The sequence below is a fragment of the Toxotes jaculatrix genome, chromosome 4, assembly GCF_017976425.1.
Source record: "Toxotes jaculatrix isolate fToxJac2 chromosome 4, fToxJac2.pri, whole genome shotgun sequence".
NCBI lineage: Eukaryota > Metazoa > Chordata > Actinopteri > Toxotidae > Toxotes > Toxotes jaculatrix.
Window position 1 is genome coordinate 6,646,939 of NC_054397.1, and position 16,483 is coordinate 6,663,421.

Sequence of the window (16,483 nt, forward strand, 5' to 3'; positions counted from 1 at the left end):
ATAAAATTAAATTGTCTAAACTGTTGTACACAGGCAGACAGCAATAACTGTAGAAGCAGTAAAACTGAGAAAAACCGTTTAAGGTTTTCAGACTGGCTAGTAAACTACATAGAATATAAGTTGTAATGCCTTCAATTTATGTGTTTAGGCTAATTAAAGATACTGCACTCTGCCTTTGAATGATTTTCATAGGAAAAACAGTATCTTGTTTTTAAGAAAATAAACTTTATTAGACTATTTACAGTGCATGACTAAAGGGATAAAACATATCTGTTTTGCTAGTGTCTGTGTCTGCTATTCAGTATATTGACTAATAAATGAATATAAAATTTAATACATTCAAATGTATAATTTTAAGGTGGCTTGACCACAGCATGAAATCCAGTCAAAGACTGAGATGGCAATTACTGCTGCTCTGCTAATCTTGTTAGCTTTAGCTGAATATCTGGCTTTTTTCTCCATCATGATTGGATTTAGCTAAATCCTCATTTAGTTATGTAAAATAAGACAACTCAATTACCAAGAGGCTGGTTCATCAAAATGGGTATTTTTGCATATTACAGCTAGAGAGAAGCAGCAAGTAAAATTAGTTTTAGCTTAAGTTAAGGCTAGGTGTGGCTATGTTTTCTGCAAGCTTACACTTAATATATCTTTTTCTTTTCTTTCTGTGGCAACCTTACAGGCTTTATTCACAAAAATATACACATCTAGGGCATAAAATCTGTTTATATGGTCACACAAATCCTGTCCAAACATAAAGTTACTGCCTTTTGGCTTTGTCAGGCAGAAAACATAACAAAGGGAGTCAGATGCCAGAAAACATACTGGCCATTCAAATTTGACTTCTCACTGCCATGAATATAATAATATAATGTATGTATAAAACATATGCCTTCTAAATTGTTGGTTTTTTTTAAATATATATATATTTTTTATTGCCATGTTGCCCAGGCATTTCACACACAAACACTATGTTAGTTTTAAAGTCTGCATGTGCAGGAGGCAGTACCTGTGATTTCAAACCACACAGGAACATCAGAGGATTCGGTGGCAACGACGCCCACCATGTGAGCCACAGGGTCGCTTTCCATTACAGAAAAGGTGAAGGGGGACTCCTCAAAAAGCAGGGGAGCTGCATCGGCTGGCACTTCTGGTTTGGGAATCCACTCGATATGCAGACGACAAGTGGAGGATTTCTGAGGACGTCCATTGTCGACGGCTTTAATCTGAGAGAGGTGGAGAGTGAAAGAACGTGTTACAGTGTTATACAACATTTTTGTTGCAAATGAGTTTCGGTACAGCTGCCTGAATCTTTTCAGAATATACAGGAAAGTTTGGTTATGCAGCTTGGTAGTTAAAGCTTACAGATAAAATACTGTAATAAACCATATTAAATTTTAAACACAGTAGATGCATAAATCAAACCATTGATTTGTGGCACAAATCCACAGAATGGGTTGTGTTTGAACTGTAAAAGCATTTCCGTACTCTGAGCTGTCCACAGAGTAAGAAAACCTCGTACTCTGAATAACAAAACACCTTTTGTGTGGAGTTCTTTTGTGATTCCACCTTTTGTCAGGATTTCAATTACAGTAAACTGTGGTGAGCAGTGTCTTCTTGCAGCAGGAGACACAACATTTAGAAACATAAATCTGGATTAGATCACTTTAGGCATCACCACTGAAAGTATCACTGCATTTTTGGCAGCCAACTGTGACGACTAACCTAGAACAAAATTCTTGCATTTTTAGCCTCACAGGTGGAAGGCTGACAGATAACATTAATTTTCACACATATTACACAGTGTGATACTAAAACTATTCAAAAAACAACTGTCATAATTCTGAACACTGTGAAAAAAACTAAGAAAAACAACCAAAGAAGCATCACATCAGTGACTGACAAATGTGACTGCTGATAACCAATGCATCACAGCAACAGAATCATAGCAAAAATGCAAACATACATAATGTCCTTGTCCTAATTCTAATTATTGCTGGCTGGTGTTTGGAAAGCTCTCCCTAAAATGTTTACCATGTTTATGGTCCAAAAATGATGTGTGCAGACCAATTAGCCAGAGACTTTTTTTTTAAACTGCATTTTAAACACAAAAATTAAAAAAGGGAAAGAGTAACAAAGGGGGCTACAAAACATGAGAGGATGGGAAGTATAATGATAAAGCATCTGTTGTAAAACTTTACTGCTCAATGAGAGACAGGCTTAGGACAGAGTGAAGGCCTGGGATTAGATACGTACTGTAAGAATGTCGTATTCTCCAGCAGAAGAGAACTTCTTGGAAGATACCAGGCCAGTCTTGGGCTCGATGAAGAACTTGCCATGTTCGTCTCCCTCCTCGATGCTGTAAGAGATTTCAGCGTTAGGCCCCTCGTCACGGTCCGATGCAATGACCCGATACACTGGATCTCTCTTCAGGGCTCTCTCTTTCTCTGGCCTCTCCCGCTCAGGGAGTTGGATCTTGTAGATCTTCTCCAGGAACAAAGGCCGGTTGTCATTCTCGTCAAGAACTTGGACGATGACGCGGACGGTGGTGGATTTAGCGGGGACACCGTGGTCGGTGATGGTGACCTGAGAAGAAACAATAAAGGTTTCAGAACAAGAAGTATATTGACTCAAACACTTGGGGCTGACAACAAGGATTATCACAAAAAATATCCACAATATTATCACACTGAGTATCTCTTATCACTTCAACTCAAGATATCACAATAGTTTTCTTTTAGATACAGATACAGTAAAGACCAGAATTCCTTCAATAGTGACAGTGTTAGAGTTGTGGGACATGAGGCCATCAATACTGCCAGAGATATCATTGAACATTATATAAAACTTTCCTGGGAATTTGTAAAGATCAAGACACTCAGTTAGAAATTCATCATTTCAAAGCCTAAAATTAATCAAAGAAAAGATGAAAAAGGGAAGCATGCTTTTTCCCTTCATCATCCTTTCATTCCACTTCTTTCGCAGCAAGTTAAATGGCATATAAAATTAAAGGCAATTCCCTCTCAGAGTTACTGTCAGGGGGTCTTTTCTAATCCATATTCTTTAGTTAACAAAATAAATACACATCAGTAACAGGCTGCTATGCACTGTTCTACTGCTGGATACAAATTGTGATCTATTTTTAACCTACTGATCTTATCTGCATATTATGACACATTCATAAAGTACTCAATGATGAAAAATGTCTTGATATTGTAAAAAACTTTTTTTTTCAGAACTACAAATGCAAATCTCTGAGTCTTGTAAGGCAAATTCTCCCGAAGAAAAATACAAGGTTAAATTGGGTTTTTGTGCAGCATTTTCAGCCGTGCTACAGACAGTGTGCACAAATTTAATTGCAGTGATTTTGGTCCCTTTGTTGTGCGATTGTTCAGTTCAGACTACTTTTGTCTGGTTGGATGCATAAATGGATAAAAGGTACAGTTACAGCATAAGCCCATACAGCATAAAAGGTACAGTTCTGAAGCACCCACATCTGGTGATTTGGCAGTATTCTGGGGGCACAATAACAAAATGCAAACACAGAAAATATACCTTTCAGTGTCAGCTCTGACACAAACAATGAGACAGACAATGTAATTAACTATCAACCATTTGAGAAATGGAATAACATAGAAAATGTCAGCTTGAATATCATTTTTGTAATTACACTAACCGAACACAGTTTATCTTTAAGATAATACTAGCCCCCTTGTTGCCCCTGAGGAGTTATAGGCTACAGTTGGTGTATTCAGGTAAATGATTCGTTTCACCTGAAAACTTTTCTAATATGAAACAACGTTTAATATGTTTGCCTGTGATCATGGTAACAGTCGGTTGTATGGCTGGTACACGAACACTCCACCAAAGCTAATTATTTTTAATTAGCTGCACCTCTTCATACTGTTAGTACCAGCTGCACTGACTCTTCTGCTGTGTGTCAAACTGGCAAAATGACTTTACACTGCTAATAAACATTAAGACTTACTCCCCTCAACTAAAGACTGGATTTTTTTTAAAACCCCAGAAGTACTCACTATAAAAGACTGTGTCGCAGAACTGCATCATTAGTGGAGCCTTAATTTGAGCCTCGACATCAAATGTTACTGGTGGCATGCTGACGCTTTGTAATTTGTGCCATGATTTAACACTCCGTTGTGTCTTTGGACATTTGAGTGTACAGTTTGAAGGGTTTAATGAAAAGCAAAGAGCCACACGCTAACACAATTTTCATACGGTCCCAGAGAAGTGGGCTGAAATGTTGTGTGTCTGAGCACTGGCAGAGATATGAGCATTTCTAGCTGCATAAAAAAAAATGTAGAAAAAACACAGTAGAAGGGCAGGACAAATGTCACAGTCATTTAAAACCATCTGCTAAGTGCTTCACTAAAAACAGTCAGGAGTCCAGGGCCAGGCACACACCATTTGGTACCATAGTTTCAATTACTAAAATAATGTGTTTTTGTTTTTCTCACAGTGTCTGCAGCTGTCTGTGCTATTCACATGAGCAGAATTAATTAAAATGGGACGACAAGAAACCTGAGTGTGAATATCTCTCTGAGGGAGGATATGATGGTTCCCATCCTGTGGTTTGTGATGAAGATTTTCACTACAACCACATGAGCTTTTTGGCCTCATACATGTAGGTAAAGAGGCCTATTTCGCTCATTATATAAAACACCTCGAAAATTAACTCTGTGTATGAAGAGATAAAAAACTTTTTTTTTTAAAACTGCCCTGTGATGTCATGTCCCATCACTGTTCCTAATCACAACTGCTGTGTGTGAGTCTGTGTATGCACTCTATAGCTCTGCAGCTATCCATCACCATGTGTCTCTCTTTGGAGCACTTCATCAGAAGCCTTTGTTCGATAATTAAGCAAACTGCACAAAAGGCAGAAAAGTTACACCAGAGGGAGCGTGTCTCTTTTCATCAGTACAGCACTGCTGTGAAGCTGCAAGCTGAGACACTGAGACAACCCATTATGTTCTGATTTGCTAATGCAAAACTTTTAGCTTTATCTGACCGGCCATATGCAAGTAACTGGGCTTTAATGGATTACACAGAGAACAAAGACAATATCCTATTACAAGACTGCTACTCCAAAGATGATTCCACTCCAGGAACTTTCCCAGGGGAACTGGAACCTTTTGAGGAACTCAGGAACTTCACCGGTGTTTCAAAAGGAGTAAATGGACTCATTGAGTTTCTGTACTACAGTTCAAAGTGGCAACACACACACACCTCTATTTACTTAACAGTATATATGCAACAGTATATTCGCAACAGCAAATGGAAAGAACAACAAGATGACTGCATCATATCCTCTGCATTTCAAATGCCGTCATCTGTCTAACATGCCCAGTTCTCTGAGTTATTCAGACATAATGGAAACTCAAGCAGGAATGCCTACAGGGGAATTTTTTTTTTTTTTTAATTCCTACCGTAGTTTACCTCCTGAGTGTAGCCCATTTGGCTCTGTAGTGCCTGGAGCTATTTGGTCAAGAAGGGCTGTACATTCGTTTGCAAAACTTCACTCAGTAGAATATTATGCAACAACAATTTTGATAGGCAACCATCAGTAATGGATTCATCACTGAAGACATTTAATTTTAATAAATGAAAAATATTCAGTGGTTTCTGCTTCTCGTTTCTGAGGATTTTCTGCTCCTCTGTTTTATATCATTGTAAAATGAAAACCTATGGTTTTTGGAGCGCTCGTCAGAAAAATCAACCGATCTAAAAATGTCACACTGTGCTCTGAAAATGTATGATAAGGACTTTTTAATATCTTTTGACATTTTACACATTTACTGATCAACCAGAAAAAGAAAAGACCTGTCCAGGGTGTACTCTTGCGTCTTGCCAAAGGCATGGTGCAATACACTCCAGACAACAGATGTGGGCAGACCATTCACCTCTGCTTTTCTATTATAATGTGTTCCCTACAGTCCCAGGCCTGAATCCACAGCATGTCCTGGCATGTCCCACTTTTGCTATTTACCCACCCCCCTCCTTCCTGGGACGGAGGCCTCTCATCCTGCCGCTAGAGCCCACACAGACCATCAAGAACAGCCTTGCCTTTTCTCAAATTCCCCCACTGCCTTTCTGCCTTTAGCTCTCCCTCTCTCTCTTTCTCACACAGGCACACGACAACTACCAACCCCCATCCGTCTCATCATAAAAGCTGAAGCCCTCTGTGCTCCCTCCACCTCCTCTTGGCATTTGGTGCAAACAATGCTGACACAGCCCCCACCCTAATTGCTCCACATGTTCCACATGGCCCCACATGTTTCATTTCTTCTTCTACAACAAGCTCATACAAAAACTTCAACACTAGCTAGGACTTTAATTTGATTTGCTCTGCCAGCATTCAGTCCACACACAAAGGCATGAGAACACATGCATTCTTCTGAGTCATGATTAACCATTAGTTAGCCGCTCTAAATATATGCTGAGGTGTATGTGTGGGGGAGTGGGGAGGTCTAAATTGCAGGTTTAAAGGGTCTGTGCTGCTCTACGAATGTATAGCCCAATAAAATGCTTCCTGCTGGACTCCCAGTAACCAGTGACCAACACGCAAAAACTTCTTAAGTTGCCATAGTTACACATCTCTTCTCGGGCTGTGTTCATTCAGCCACTTTTTAGGTCAAATGTTACTTGCTTTAATTTATCCCCCAACTCATATTGAAATTGAATAAGAATGCGCAAGAGAAACTTAAAAAGACATTTTCCTGGAAGAATTGTGCTTCTTAGTGCAGTGGAATAACAGTGTCTGATTAATCATAGTAAGCTTTAGTAATAAACATCACAAAGAAAAGCAAGAATATAAGCACGAAGAGAACAGGGGTGTTGAATTTGGCGTAACATTAAAGTGTAACAGAGTTTGAGCTGAGTGTTTAATGTGGTTATTAAATGTCTGATGTCTGTCTAGAGGCATTTTGTCAAATGAGACAAATGAACAACATTCATGAACTCAGCTTAGGTGGGATTTTTTTTTTTTTTTTTCTTTCTTAAAGACACAAAGACTTTGCATCAGATGCTAATTCCAACCCAGTAATTCAACAGCTTTCAACCACATGTTGGAAGCAGCAATTCTACGTCGACAGCAAAACGCTACAAGGAGGAGCTTCGAGTTTGCATGGGAACCTATTTCTGGCACTATCTCGTACTCTTCACAAATTTAAAAGGCAAAGAAGTATTGCAGAGTTGTACTGCTTGCAAATTTGTTTTTTCATTTCATTCATTGGCTAAAAGTCTCCCTCCAAGAGTACAGCCTTCCTTTATTTACCACTTTCATCCCTATCATTTACTCTGAGTCCTGTAATAAAATTAGTGCAGTGTGATGTACAATCACAGTATGAAATACAACACCGCTCTGGCACCAGATGCACCAGCATTAACCGTCACCCAGCGATCACTGAATTGTGTAACTGCTAACAATAATTAAAAGGCGTCCAATCTGCTCCCTGTCAGCACCGGAAACACAATTAAAACGCCTATCATCAACCTAGGGTTCTGTGGTGAGAGAGAGGGAGGCAAGCATCAGGAGAGAACAGAGCCAGCTCAATTAAAACCCACAAGTTTAGACACTGGCCTATTGGTCTGACAGCAGTTTCCTGTTCCAGCTTGCTCCATCCACGAGACGGAACAGTGGGAAAGAACAAAGGAACAGTTACCAGGATCTCCACCATGCCTCCCACCTCTCCCTCCTACCCCATCCGGAAACAAGTACAAGGAGAAATTATTCGGAAAAGGACACCTCTTGCATATACAAGAAGATGTTTTTGTTGGCAACATGTGGCATGCGGCCAAAGTTGGCAGAAGAAACGGTTCAGAGTTCAGAAAATCTCCTTTTTGAACTGTGGAATTAAACAAGTTGACAGCGGTTTCTGATTATCATGCTTATCATTTTCACATAAATAAAAGCAGCTAACACTGACCTGTCTCCATTTTCTTTTGTTCAGAGTTGAAAATGAGCTAAAATATAGAGCTTACCTCAAGAATGTGCTCATCTTGCTGCTCTCTGTCCAGTTTCCTTGAAGTAGTTGTAACCAGACCTGTTGAAGGCAAACAATAATAATGAAATTAACTATACAGATTAATTACAATTAGATGAAGCAACAACCAAGCAACATCAATTTTGTATTGCTTTGTTGTGTATGTCAACAATCATTAAATCGCAACCAAATCAATCACTCAAAATCCTGTATCAGGGTCCAAAATATAAATAGGCCATGTCAAAATACTGGTATATGTCAAACAATAAGTAAGAAGAAATTTCAGTAGAGAAATGTCAAAAATATGTTAGAGGTGGTTTAGAAATGTCTCTCCAGTTCAGAGAGAAAGTTTTTTTTTTTCACACTACAAATCTCCTTATCAGAAATGTTTATTTATGTTATGTTATCAGATTTTAAAACTCTCAAATGTTGAGATTGGTACGGACCTCAGAAATCCTTCAGCTACATGCCAGACAAACTAAATCACAAGCTCCTGTTGTCTTCTTTTCTTTAATTAAAAAAAAAAAAAAAAAAAATCACCAAACTGCCACTTTCAACAACCACTTGGTCAGTGCAAAAGGGCAGAAACAAGATGTGATTAATAAAACTCTGGAAAAAAAAAACAATCCTCCCACTCACTGTTGGGTGACATACACTGAACCCTGCTGGTTATCTCATCAGTCACCCATGAGTTAAGTGTCAGCATCTGGAGGAGTGCTGTCCCTTTAAGTCTTCCTTGCTTTTGGTCAATCCAGTTACCAGGCAGACCACCATGCTGCCTTACTGTGAAATATCACGACGGTCTGCTAATAGTACCCAAACAGAACCATAGCTTTGACACCCTGCTTTTAGTTCTTCCACAAGCTGACTAAACAGACAGCCAGTAAGGCATCAAGGAAACAAGGGAACGTCAGAAAAGATTCTGCTGCTAGCTGAAGTGTTTCAAAGGCTCTATCATTCATTTAAAGTAGGAAGATCCATGTTGTATGCCATCAATCACACAGAGGGGACTTTGTTGAGCCAGGCTTAGAAAAAAAAGTAAAAAATAAAACAAGCTTGAGTTCCTGGCTAATTCCATTTTGAATCGAATTCTCAAACAAGGGAAGAAAAGAAAAACAGGGTAAGATATTGCTACGTAGCTACGTTATAAGCAGCGTTCTGTTCTCACTCCCAGTGTAATTGCGACTTTGCAGAGACACCGAGTGTAGACGTGCCAGCTTCGACCGCACTGGAGCTGTCTGCTTGCCACACTGCGCCTGATTAGCATAAAGCAAAGGATTTCCGAAACCCAAACCCATCAATGGCACATATGCCTGCAACAAGAATAGCAGGCCACAACTTACAGGTCCCGAAATAGCCCTCCCCCAGCACTGCAATTGAGGCATATGAGCGAGGCGCTTTTGCTCCCCCTTTTTTATCATCTCCTTCTTAGGCTTTATTTAATCCTCACAGTGAGCTGCAGTCAGATAAAAGTCGACATTTGGTGAGGAAAAACTAAAGAGCACCAAACATTTCCTGTAAGTGTGAACCACGTTTTTGCTCTGCTTACATAACACGGTCACATATTGAATATTAAATGTTAATTTTAAATTTACAACACACAGAATAGCACCCGCATCACCCGTGTGACAAATCACGTTGAACACGAAGGGGAAACCTGCCTCTACCACCCTTTCCCAGTACGGTTACATACACCTCCTCACTTTGCGGAAAAAGGTGTTTCAACACTGACAACACAAAAAATTAAGCAAAATTTATACGACCTGCAGGAATTCCTCTCTGACATGCTGCATGACATCTGTTAAAAAGTTAGCAGAGGATCAGCATAAGTTACATGAGCTAGGGAGCTGGAGATTATTGCCATCAAAGCTAATAGTGCTGATATCAAAACAGCCCACAGTGACTAATTATTCATGTGCTTTAGCAAGGCTAGAGTTGATGGATGATAATGTTTCTAAGGTCCCCTGTGTGCTGTGTTAGGTAACTTTTTATCTACATGTATTATAGAACAGAATACAGATGACAACATTAACCATACAAAGTCTAGGTCTCTGATTTATAATTCCTCTGCAAGTCAGCTGCCTAATCAAAGCCTGGCTAGGCGCCTTACCGCATATAGTCCTTGCAGTGTAAACAGTATACTCTCAGTGCAGTTGCATAGCATTCTGCCTCGTACGGAAAGTCCCATTTCACAAACAGAATTTACACCTTGATGCTGCAACAGTGGCTACGCCAGTTAATGACACAGGACAGAACATTGCTGTTTGCCTTTTGTTTCTGGGTACACACACACACACACACACTTGTTCAATAATCATTTTGGTTCAGGTGTAATCTCCATCTCTTTCTCTCTCCCACTATTTCTCCACTTGGCACACAAATTAGCACTGCCACCTCCAGTCATAAATACGGATGGGAAATGTTATTTGGTCCTTATATTTCATTGTGGTTACTTGCAGAAGTAAAAATGGTGACAGCTAAAGCTCTCAGCAGCCTTCCTGTAGAGCGCACGCTCAGATTTCATGAACTATACCCTGCTGAAATTTCATCGTCCAGAGTGACACAGTCAGGAAGCTGTTTGATAAGGACTCTTTCCAGTTGTGCCTTTGGCAACAGCAGGTTGCCCACCTTCTCACAGCAGGGTGACAATGATTCCTGCCAACATGTGAATTTGAATACACATCTTAAATACAGCAGACAATCCTTTCATACAATGAGCATCCGCTTTTAATCCTTCAGGTTCTCTTAGATTCCTGTTCTCATTCATATAAAGTGTGCTACACAGGTGTAGTGAGTAGTCTAGGGCTGTAATCTTGAAATTGTTTTCTCAAATAACAGATTGTGATCTATGAAACACCAGAAAAAGCCTGATGTGACATCTTCAAATGAAATGAAAAGTACAAAGCCCAAAGATATTCAATTTACTATTAGATAAAAACCAAATCTTCAAATTGGAGAAGCTAGAATTAGGTGTGTTTTGCATTTATCTCTAATAAAATTACTTTAAACAATCAATCATTTCAATCACTAATTATTTCAGTTCTATAATAGTCAGCTAAGTGGTTTTGGGGCATGGCTGCACGGTGAAACAGTCTGGACCACAAGCTCAATTTTAGTGCTCGCACATTTTTTAAGTTAAAGTATTTTAGAATTTTGATGGAGCATGAAACCAGCATCCGTCTCAAGATGTAGAGATGTCTGAGATGAGAATCAACATCTGAAATGCAAAAAATATGTTGCATCTGCTGTGGATGAATAAAAGTTATTTTGATACATGTGGTGTTGTGGATTAAACTGCTTTTGTTTGCTTCTGTTCCATTTCTGTCCGACACGCTTTCAGCTCGCTGCCAGATCTCTGACCACCTCCCACTCCAATATCCAAGCACTGATATTACTTTCAGAGAAGCAACTGGTTTCCAAAAACTCCAAAAACTAGAATCTATTTAAACTCATCCTGCAAGGCTACATGCTCACCAGGAACGGTCCTTTTTATGCAGGACTTTGCTGACATTAGTGTTCCAGTCAATAAAGGTGCATACCTCTCTATCTCTACCTAAACGTTAAGGAACTGTAAAATGATTGGTTGGTAAGCCAGAGCTCACCAAAGGAGTCTGCACTTCCAACCCACAGTTTTTGTCACAACACACACACATGCGCGTACACACACAAAAGCCATCCTCAGGCGTGGGCTGAGCTGGGCCGACAGTAATTACAGCCATGCTGTTTTGAGAGGGGGAGAAAAACAACAGCAAAGCAGCAGTGGCACTCTCAACCATGTCCTTGAGTGCTACAACCACTGCTCCAAAATGGAGGCCTGGAGGGAGTTAAGGAGTCCAGGACATTGTTGGGCTCGTTCATACCCAGGCATTAATGCTGTGATTAGCAGTCTTGAGAGTGGTACACATATTTATGTGACACACATTTAGCTGTGACTCCAGACAATCAGGAATGTGCTGGGTGTCTGCAGTGGTTGGACTCGCAGTGCATTTTTGAAGTCCTTGAGATATGACAGTAAGCTATGAAAATTTGATATTTAAACACTCACTATTTCTCTTGAGTGATGAAAATGAGGAACACAGACTGCAACCTTTCCTCTCCTGAAACCCAGTGTTCAACCCCAAATAACTATAGCAATATTCTCAGCTTCATTATGATTTAAGCGTCTGCCACTCGAGCCTGAAACAACACTGTGAACAGTGTCTATTTTCACTGCTCATGGTGCCATCAGTACTGTCAAATGCAAACTGTGGGACACCAAATCCAAAGGACTGTGGGAGTTTAAGAAGGGATTGGTACTTCAAAGAAGAAGCTATTTGTCCCTCTCTTTACAACCAAGCCTCCAAATTGTTGCTAAACAAGAGCTACTGATCTTTGCAAAAATTAGCTTTAAAAAAAAAGTATTTGGGGGGTGAGCACTGTTTACATTAGGATTTAGATATCTCAGCACCTCACAGCTGCAAGGCTAATTTGTAATCTGAAAAGACAACCACGTCATGGAAGAGTGGTGGCTGTAGGGGATTCAGGTTCCCAAGTGCTTGTGAAAGTGAATGTTATGCGGCGTTGTGTGAATGGATGGGATGTTTGGAAGTTGTGGAGCAGCTGAGCCACCATAGTGCTTACTGGTAGTTTTGACCTGTGTAAATTCTGTTATGTACACATAAAATCTGGGAGGTATGTTAGGCTTGGCAGTAGAAAAATATCATAGGGGGTATTAAAAATGTTGAGATAGCTGGTGGATTACTTGGTTTTCATGTATACTGAGTGGTGTGTACATTTTAAGGTGGTAATACATGAGAAGGAGTCTGATTTTAGTGATTTTCTGTTCTGCCTCGTAGAATTTGGCGGATTTCACACTGATCATTTGACATCTGTCAAATTTATGGGAATGTAGAACCAGCCAAGTCCCATTGTTGTGCCTTGTCTTAGGAATAAATCTGCAAGGCCGATTAGACTGTTGATCCTGTGCCAATCAAATGCTTGCAGATGAGTGTAAAAATGATGAGAGCTGAATTAGTGTGTTCTGGAAAGGGAGATCGTTAAAAAAAAAAAACATTGAGCCTAAGAAAGTAAAGTAAATTTTTTGACAGACTTAGTGGATAGGAAATTTGTCTGTATAAAGGATAAATTTAAAACGGGAACTACATTTTTTTGACAAAATCAGTTTATACTGATCACCACGACTGGTAGATTCACCAGTGGCAAAATCTTTTTTTGTGCTGAGTAAATCTGACAGCTTGGACTCAGAAGCACTCTTTGCGGAATGAAATCATATACAACCCTGAGAACAAAATGCTAGGGAAGAGTATATGGCAAATTAGAGAAAAGAGGTGTCTCAGAGCACTTCCACATTAACCCTTGAGAAGGAACATTTTAAGTGACAAGACATTCACACTAAAACACTGGACATTGTAACTTCATTGTGTAGTGATGGCATAATGTTAAGAGAAGTGTTTGATCTGCTCGATTGTCTCACTGCAGAGTTGGTTTACCTCAGCTGACCTCTTTGTAAAAGAGACAGTGAGACCATGCATCTCTGTTGTGAGAGATGTGTCAATAAACTGTTTTGACTACTTCTGTCAACACCGCCTTTAAAATATGAGCAGAGAATCCACCAGGCTAATTAAAAGGCCTCACTTGATCTGTGTTGATGGCATAAATGGTTGTCATGGTTACTATGCCTCATTTTACACAGAATGAGCATGCCTACTAGGTCGAATCTTATTTCTTTTTTCTTGCTTTTATGTCAACTGGTACATAATGGTTTAGCATTTGCACATTAATCTATCCAGCTACATTCTGTACTGAATAAGTCACAGCTCCGTTATTTAGGTGCATTTTCTTCAATCTCATGTTCATGGAAATCAGTCATGATTCAGTTAAAACTTCATGCATCCACTATGCCAAGACACGGCACGACGAGTGAATGTCACATGTTCCCAGTTTAAATTTGTTTCCCAGATATTGTAGTTAAACTGAATCTTAGACAGCTAAGCCACCATGACCACTCAGAGAAAATAAGCAATTGTTCATTTCCACATTTTCTCCTCACAATCTCGTTTGAGGGCTGCAACAATTGTTAGGGCCCCAAATCACCAGAATCATCAGGAAGTTGTTGGAAGTATCCATTTCCTATCTCACTTCCCCTGATAGTCGTTGGGGCTTTTGTAAACCACTGATAACAACAGTGTGTGTGTGTATGTGTGTGTGTGTGTTTTCTCTCCCAAACAGAGGAGGCGTTACTGAAAGTTGAAATGAATGCCACAAAAAGTGGATGATTCGCAGCTGCAAATCCCAGTAGCTTTTTCCCCTTACGTTTTTATTCAACCCCCGGTGTTGACAAATACCCGTCAAAGGTTTTACAGGTATCCAAGCTGGCCAAAGCATTACCCATGGCATTCCTTCAACTGATGAAAGAGAGCTTTTGGCTTCATGCGAAGAAAAAGGATGAGCTAAAATTGCTCAGTACAGTAAGTATTCACTTAGGTGTCTCTTTCTTCATTTAGGTTTAACCACTGGAATGAAAGCTGCCATTAAAGGGCAAACACAATCAGGTACAGACAGCCATATCCTATTAAAGGCATGCTCTTGTCAACTATAACTACACCATTGTCTGGCGACGAATACAGATAGGCGCCATTATTATAGGGTGTAGTTTTCAACGGGCATTGGGTGCTCCAAGCAGAAATCTCATGTGTCTGGTCTATACAGACTAATGATAATTTGCTCTAAAAAGTCAACAGACAACACAGGGGAGGAATCAGAGAAGCTTTCTAAAGTACTAATACCAACACAGAGAAAGGTAGAATAGCAGGAAGTAGAGTAATGAGCATTCAGCAAGATAAGATAACAATCGCAGTGATCTTTGCTCCATCTCTCTCTCCTTGGTTAAGATGTGAAAAACTTCCTGTGTGTTTTTGTGTGTGTGTGTGTGTGTCTGTGTGGTATGTGTGTGTTCTGACAACATGTTCTGCTTGGTTGCCCTTGTCTAACACATGCATGTTCCGGCATAAGAGTGCCGTTCAAAGTCCACTAAGTCATAGCACAGTAGAAGTATTTCAGAGAAGAGATGGTGATTCACCAGGTAATGAACATAGCGCTCTCTCTCTCTCTCTTTCACAGAAAAGGTAGGCAACTCATGTCAACAACCTCAGATGAACTAGCTCAGAGTGCTGACAACTCTTTTATAAAGAGAAAATAAAACTAGACAGCTGGTGGGCTGGCTGTCTCAAGAGCTGTATGTGTAGACAAAACCATGCTTTTTCTAAATTTACACCTAAGTAAGAAACAACCTTTGGTTACTCTACAATACAACCATGGGTCATTTTACACAGCACAGCACTTACAGTTATGTGTATGTCCCATATACCGCTGTGACCTGATAACAACAAGCGTATGAGTCTATATCTAGGAAATGTAATTCTCTTTAGCTGCCAAATGAAGGTGTGTGAAGGAGCCTGGAACCACTGTGGTCATGTCTGTGGGTGGGATGAGATCTGTGCCACCAGACAACTGAGCACTGGTTCATATTTAAAAAATTTAGCATTATCCAAATTCACTGATCTCATACTGATTTAGAACACACAATTCATATCTAGCTGACTGGCATAATTTTCACCCCACGCGGCTCAGCCTCATTTTTTCTCTCTCTTTTTCAAAAGCAAGTCTATATCAAGCCGTTACCTTCTGAGCTCTCAGACACTGGGATTGCTATGGTTTCGGTTAGAGAGAAGAGCTGGCCTTGCACTTACTAACAAACTAAAGTCAGAACAGCCAAAACAGCAGGACCTGTTTACTTGACAGAAGTAAAGTAGGCCTCTGCCTTTCATCCTGGGCTTTACTGAGCCACCGTGAGTCTGTGCGGAAAAAGGGCAACCAACGCCACCCAAGGCGTCAAGCAAAACCTTTATATGTGTTTGAAGCTTGACAGGCTGCTTGGAAAGCGGCACAAGGCCATAGCCCATGATAGAAGGCTAGCTAGTTAGCTTGGAACACATGCCAACAAAGTTCCAAAACCCACACACAAAACATAGGCCTTAACGTCTTTTCCTTTTTCCCACCCCTTTGCAGAGCTTTGTAGATATGCCAAAACAGGGCCTATGCTTCCAAAGCAATTTTAGAACATGTAATTACAGAGACTTGCATGTTGTAAATTTAAACATTTTCAAAAACCTGTAATATGCGGGCAAATGTCATATTGAGTTGATAATGTAGAGAGATATCAGGCCTGTTTTGATCTTGCTTAATACCACAGATTTACATAAATAAAATATAATTTGTATTCATTCCTAATCCTTAGGAGAAAACTGTCTAGTTATAAATGCTGCTGCCTTTTTAACTGGCCCTCTTCATAAATCACTGTTATTTCTCTCATAGTCAGCTCCACTTGGCTCCCTGTTTTCTCTTGTTTTCTCTGCCCACCTACCTCCCTACCTCCACTCACTGCCATAAAACTTCAAAAACAAAGGAGGAAAAAAAAAACCCCA

The 16,483-nt window shown here is 39.9% G+C and overlaps 1 protein-coding gene across 4 annotated transcripts in view; it reads right to left on the bottom strand.

The window, feature by feature from the left end:
• The window catches only part of fat1a (FAT atypical cadherin 1a), a 72,569-nt gene that overhangs the window by 36,005 nt on the left and 20,081 nt on the right, over positions 1-16,483 (bottom strand). For all 4 annotated transcript variants that reach the window (XM_041035335.1, XM_041035337.1, XM_041035336.1 and 1 more), the window contains exons 4-6: positions 7,999-8,060; positions 2,257-2,586; positions 1,010-1,226 (exon numbers count right to left, since the gene is read on the bottom strand). In XM_041035335.1, the coding sequence (XP_040891269.1) occupies positions 1,010-1,226; positions 2,257-2,586; positions 7,999-8,060 (609 nt within the window). The remainder of the gene's footprint in view (positions 1-1,009; positions 1,227-2,256; positions 2,587-7,998; positions 8,061-16,483) is intronic.